Source organism: Lactuca saligna, chromosome 6 (genome assembly GCF_052625555.1).
Source record: "Lactuca saligna cultivar CGN05327 chromosome 6, ASM5262555v1, whole genome shotgun sequence".
In the NCBI taxonomy this organism is placed as follows: domain Eukaryota; kingdom Viridiplantae; phylum Streptophyta; class Magnoliopsida; order Asterales; family Asteraceae; genus Lactuca; species Lactuca saligna.
This window is the reverse complement of record NC_136422.1, coordinates 22452117-22458701: the sequence shown is the minus strand read 5'-3', so window position 1 is coordinate 22458701 and position 6585 is coordinate 22452117. Positions and strand designations below refer to the sequence as shown.

Here is a 6585-nt window from a genome sequence, read left to right as displayed (position 1 = left end):
CAATTTAGAGGGAAGGGTACCCTGTCTTTTTTTAGTGTATTATTAGCGGCGACATTTTCAAGCTTTAGCAGCGACACATATGTCGCCAGTATTAGGTTAATTCGGATAAGGGTACCCTAACCGTTGGATTGGATATTTGATCGAACGGTGTAGATGTAACGGAAGGGGAAGACGCGGATTCGGGTGATCACCCTTTAGCGGCGACGTTATTACCGGCGACAGGAGTTTTTAGCGGCGACACTCTCTAGAGTCGCCGCTAAAGGCCCGTGTCGCCAGTAATAGCGTCGCTGCTAAAAAGTGATTTTCTTGTAGTGAAATCCAATATATCTCATCAAGCAAATGATGGAGTGATGATGAGGAAGGTTCTAGCGAAAAGAATTACTTTACTTTCAATTACACTTTGAATAATTTTCTACGAAACATTGAATGTTTTATTATCGTCACAATGAATGGTGATTTCTATTAGATTCAAATGATTTTGCATGCAATTTGGATGTATTTTTTACATTTTAAGTGTTTTACTATATTTGTGTTTGACAGAAAAAGAAGTTAAAAAAAAAAAAAAAAAAAAAAAAAAAAAAAAAAAAAAAACCCTATATAGTTGCTCTCCCGATGACTACATTACATGCCTTCAAACGACACATGTTGTCCCTATGAGTGTACCTATCCCGACGATGTGCCGGTATCACAATTTTTAATAATTCTTTTTAGTAATGATGGTTAACGGCAATATCAACTTATGACACGTTGTTGGTAAACCTTGACATATCTGAATGAATATTATATATCCTCACGTATAGTCATCGGGTTTTCAAGATTGGATATGAGTTAAGAGCTTGGATATGCAGGTTGATGGTGATTTCCTAACTTAGTTTCGAGCTACAATCATAGAAAACTATTGTTATGACCATCATATGACATGACCTTAGGAGTGACCGTCAACGATCAAGTAAATGAAGATGGTCCGGCTAGCAGTGACAAATCCATAAAGAAAACGGATTGCACAAATTTTTTAGGGGTGATGCTACTAGAAAAAACTCATTTTCGAATGCAATTTCCATCACAAAATCATCAATAAACCGACAAATTTACATTAAATTCATAAATATCAGATTTTGTGATGAGTTAATTGCCAACGGATTCGTCACGGATTTATAACATATTTCAAAAAGATTTATAACAAATTTTGATAAATTTTCAATAAATTTACATTTTACAGAAAAAATAAGGACAACACGGCTACCCGTGCAACATGGTATAGCCACCCTTGCCCCGCTAGGATGAACCATGTATGTGATACGATAGTGTTGTTTGTGGGTATTAATATATTTGTTTATATTATAAAAAAATTAGAGGTGCAGCAGCCTCCAACCTTCAATGTTTATAATATATTTGTTTATATTATAAGAAAATAACATAGATAAACTGATTATTTATTTCTTCATAAATATTTAGAAATAAATAAACAACTAGGTGTTTGGTCCGACGGTATTACCTGTATCGGAAAGATTGTGATAAAAAAAAAAAACGTACACTTAGAAATATAAGATTAGGGTGTATCAATAATATTAAATAGTCCTTTGTTTAATATTAAGTGTAGATTATAATTTCCGTTGTTCAAGGGAAGAATATTAAAAAGAGAAAGGTGATTTAGCTTCAGCTTCAACTACAGCTGCCCGAATCTCCTCGAACTTCGAGACCTTTTTGCATGTATATATATAAACCCTCGCCCACCACCTCCACCACACCGTATTCAGGAATCCCTCAAAAGAAACACACACTTCCTACCCATCACAAGGTAACACTATACTAGTAACCCTAATCGATTCACACACACACATACACACATTGTATACATGTACTTGATCTAAAATCTCTCTCTCTCTCTCTCTCTCTCTCTCTCTCTCTCTCTCTCTCTCTCTCTCTCTCTCTCAACATTTGGTTTTGTGGTGTAGAAAGATGAGCAGGCCAGGAGATTGGAACTGCAGGTCATGCCAGCACTTGAACTTCCAGAGGAGGGACTCTTGCCAAAGATGTGGGGAGACGAGGTATGGTGGTGGGGGTGGCGTGTTTGGTGGTAGAGGAAGTATCATCAGCCCTTCAGCATTTGGCTTCACAGGCCCAGATGTCCGACCGGGTGATTGGTACTGCAATGTTGGCAACTGCGGGGCTCACAACTTTGCTAGCCGCTCGAGCTGCTTCAAGTGTGGTGCGTTCAAGGATGACTTAGCTTGTAGTGGTGGTGGTGGTGGTGGTGTTTTTGATGGTGATATGTCACGTGGCAGGGGTTTCGGGTTTGGTGGAGGAAGTGGTGGTGGAGGCGGTGGCAGCAGCCGTTCAGGGTGGAAGTCCGGTGACTGGATATGCGGCAGGTAATATTGATTCGTCTCCTATATATAAACATCTTTAACCACACTACTTAACTGCCAACACTTTACACTTTCACATACTTTGCATATTTCATGCATGGATAAATGCTCTACGTTGGGATTACTAATAACTTAAGATCATGTGACTATGATTATACCAAGTCCACAATCATGCCAAAATTGTCGCTATTTACATGTAGAATTTAACTCTATCTACATTTAAAGACTTCAATTCCAATTATTTTCCACGCATTTTTCAAGGTTCTATTTTTTATATCCACTTCATAGATCCTAATTAAACTTACTATCTAGACCATTTTCCAACCTATATTATCGATCCCTAAAGGGTATGCAACTTTTTTGCCAGTTTATATTGGAAAATCTGGACTTATCTAGACATGAGGTAGATGAGATCCAAGAACTCAAAAACATTTAAAAGTTTATGGGTGCATGACTAAACTTATAAATTTATTAGTGTACATAATATAGTGACTTGATTTTTGTAGGCCTGGCTGCAATGAACACAACTTTGCAAGCAGAATGGAATGTTTTAGGTGCAACGCACCTCGGGAATCGGGTAACAAGTCTCCTTATTAAGCATGTTGCAGCATTTCCAGTTCCGGGTAAGGCTTTTTCTTTATAGTCTCATTGATATCAATCTATAAAATGTTAATATATTAGACGCAAAATCTAAATTAATATTCGTATGATATAAAATTTCAGGTATCATGGACTTGCTATCTACCAAACAGGAAGAGAGATAAGTGATCGATCAGACAGAATCATCAAGAGCTTCCAGTTGATAGGAAATTCTAAACTGACCCCCCTTTTTGCCCATATCATAATATGCAATCCTATCTTTGATTTTTTTTTTTTTTTTTTTTTTTCCTTTTGTCTTTTTTTATATTTTTTTTATTTCAATAGTAATGGTCTTTTGAGCCGCTAGGAGTTTAGGTGAATTATGGTTAATTTAATTACTACAACTCATGTTATATGGCTGATTAATCCCTCATTATTATGTGAGTTTCTTACTTGAGATCGTGTTGTTTGGGGATGGGGTTTATCTAATATTATGGGGTCGTTTTTTTCTTCACATGTTATAACTTGAAAACGTACACAAGTGTTACAACAAAGAAAACAATACCCTAATTACATGATTAAATTGATTTAAATCACCGCCTGATACGTACATATCCTAATGTTCTAACTTCTAATTAAATACTAATTGATGCATGTACGTACAAGAACTTATTAATATTATGGGCCTATGTGTCCCCTAAATCTTCCATTGTGATTTTCGTTACTCTAAAATTTTAAATATAATATTATAATCTATGCATGCCAAACTAGAGTACGTATACGTACATAATGGGACGTGAAATATCAGTCATAGACCCATGGGAAATTTAAACATTAATTCCTGATGAACTTGATTGTTACAGTTTCAAGTTCTGTATTTTATATATCTTGTTTATCAGGCGAATAATTAATTATGAGCGAAACTAAGTTCTTACTTACAAAACATCAAGAAGAAATAGCTGGTTAGTAAGAATGCAACATGACAACATAGGATTCCTAAGTTTTAAAACTCAACATCTTTTCTTCTCACCTAGAAATCTGAAATACTGGTCAAAAAGCTAAGACGCAGATTTTTATTAATTAGTCTCCTGCTAGACATTATTGTTAGCTTTTGCCAAGATTCTTATTATCACATTTTATAAAAAGAAGCTTTATGTTTTACCTTAAAATGCCAATTGGTCAAGCAGTCATATGTCATTATCATCTTAAACTGGGTGCAATTTGCCACAATAAGATTCTTTTTCATTAATTAATAAAAATCTCATCTTCAGTTTCAAAATCTAGCAATCCATTAAAATTCTAGTGAATGAAATCTTGATTTCATTAGTTTGGATCGATTAGCTAGTTGGTCACGCATTACACAATATATATCTACACAATAAGGTTACTATACTATTGCATTGCGATTCGATATATATATAGTACAGTCAAGTAGCTAGCAAGCTGTAATCTGGTTGTATAATCGATTATCTGTGTCCTTGATCTTTGCAGTAAACTTTATTAAACTATTCAGTTCGTGGATATAATCATATAAGATCATACAATAAACATAGCACAAGCTTTTGCTCTAAAAGAAGAACCATAGTAACTTTAATAATGATTTGAAATGGTGATATTTCAAAAACTGATGGTCCATTCATTGCCATTAGTTGCTTTTTTGGGGTGAATTTTATTAAAGGAAGTACTGAAGCATAAAATGATAACAAAGGTAAAGTAATAATTATGTGGAATCTACATTGCATGAAAGATAAAGAAAAGCCAAGCATTGATAGTTTTCAAAGTTCACTTCCCAAGTACTTACTAGAGGAAAGTGAAGGGAAAAGGCATTGGGACTAGTTTGAGTTTGCTCAAAGTCTATCATGGTATATTGTAAAGCAATGCACTTGCTAATTACCAGTTACAGACGAACTAAAATATTTATTTATACAAATATGTATTTATTTCAAGTGGTATTGGGAATGTTCATGATTCAAAATCCCATTCTTATGAATAATTACAAGAACTCTAGATGGATGAAATCTCATGATAGCAATATTCCATTTCATAACTTTTTAATAAGTACATAAGAGCATCCATACTTTAATCAAAGAGTTGGATGAGATGAAATTTATTGTTGAAATTAAATTGATTAAACTTATTCAATAGATATGAATGTTCAATGTTTTTTTACAATGCATTGAAAAACATTTTTAATAAAGACAATGGTATTAGTCAATCCAAACCCAACCCAAAATTAGCGGATTGGTTGAGATTCTAAACCTATTTAATTTAAATAAGTCAACCCATCTAACACATTTAATTAAATAGGTTGGGTTTGGTAAAAATTATCAATTCGTTTTCAACCCATCAACCCATTTAACTTTAATATATATATATATATATATATATATATATATATATATATATATATATATATATATATATATATATATATATATATATATATATATATATATATATTTGAATATTATCATGCATTAGTCAAAGTATAAATTGTATATTACAATGTTGTATTATTATTATTTACGTTTAATAAAATTCAATCCTAATTTTCATCTTTTTTTAGCGCTGATAATACTGATCACTCTCCAAAATCACTGTGAAACTAAACCTTTTAAATGTATTTGAACAAATTGTTTGTATTTATGAATTACGATTGTGCTTTTATTATAATTATGAAGTTTTATTTACGTTTTATAATTTAAGTGGTAGAATATTTAATTATATAATTTATTTAATTGATTTTAATGGATTAACCTAAGTTTAATCCATTTATTTAATAGGTTGGGTCGGGAACTACATAAACAGGTCACCCCGATGACAACCCATTTATATAAAAGACTGGGTTGGGTTGGAAATATCAACCCATTCAAATAAACAGGTTGGGTTGGGTTGAAATTTTCAACCTAATTATTAAAATGGTTGAACCCGAACCCAGTCCAGGTCGACCCATTACCACCTCTATCCTCAACCTAAGATGCCATCACATAAAAACATATACCATAATAAAACCCTAGCTAGCAAAAACAAGCAATCATACAGATCTAACAAATAACTAAGCATAAACATCATCCTATATATCAAGATACAAATCTAACATATCATTACATCATACAATCATGTGATAAACTAGGATAACAATCCAAAGGGGTCGAACTTCATGCATTCGACCCAAAAGTACAGTGAGGAACATTCACCTCGCAAACTGGACAAAATTGATGATGTCCTACTCTAAATCTCAGGTCTCTAATCGATACTTATTTCCACCAAGTGACCAATTCCATTAAAATCCCAAAATACCCAAATACGCTCAAGGTCAAACTTGGTCAAAGTCAAATGGTCAAACCTACTATGTCAACTAATTCAACCCAGACGAGTCAACTTAACATGGCTGACCCGGTGCGAGTACGCGGGGTGTATTCTGGAGGTACGTGTGGCGTACGCGAAGCCTTGCAGTTGACCACTATCGGGTTAGCTAGCCGAGTACATGGGGTGTAACCTCGCAACCTCCAAACTCCATTAATTGCTTAATGGCTTAAGCACTTAAGTCCATATTTCCGATCTAAGGTCCAAATACACTCTAGAGTCATAAAGTTTCCAACTTTATGACTTTACATGTCCAAAAAGTGCTTAACAC

At 33.8% G+C, this 6585-nt stretch overlaps 1 protein-coding gene across 1 annotated transcript; it reads left to right on the top strand.

The window, feature by feature from the left end:
* Positions 1–1752: 1752 nt before the first annotated feature.
* LOC145001374 (RNA-binding protein involved in heterochromatin assembly dri1-like) lies at positions 1753–3405 on the top strand. The gene is made up of 4 exons (XM_078960746.1): positions 1753–1798; positions 1956–2372; positions 2876–2992; positions 3093–3405. The coding sequence occupies exons 2-3, from the start codon at positions 1960–1962 to the stop codon at positions 2964–2966; spliced, it is 504 nt and encodes a 167-aa protein (XP_078816872.1). The 5' UTR covers positions 1753–1798; positions 1956–1959; the 3' UTR covers positions 2967–2992; positions 3093–3405.
* The last annotated feature ends 3180 nt before the right edge of the window (positions 3406–6585 follow it).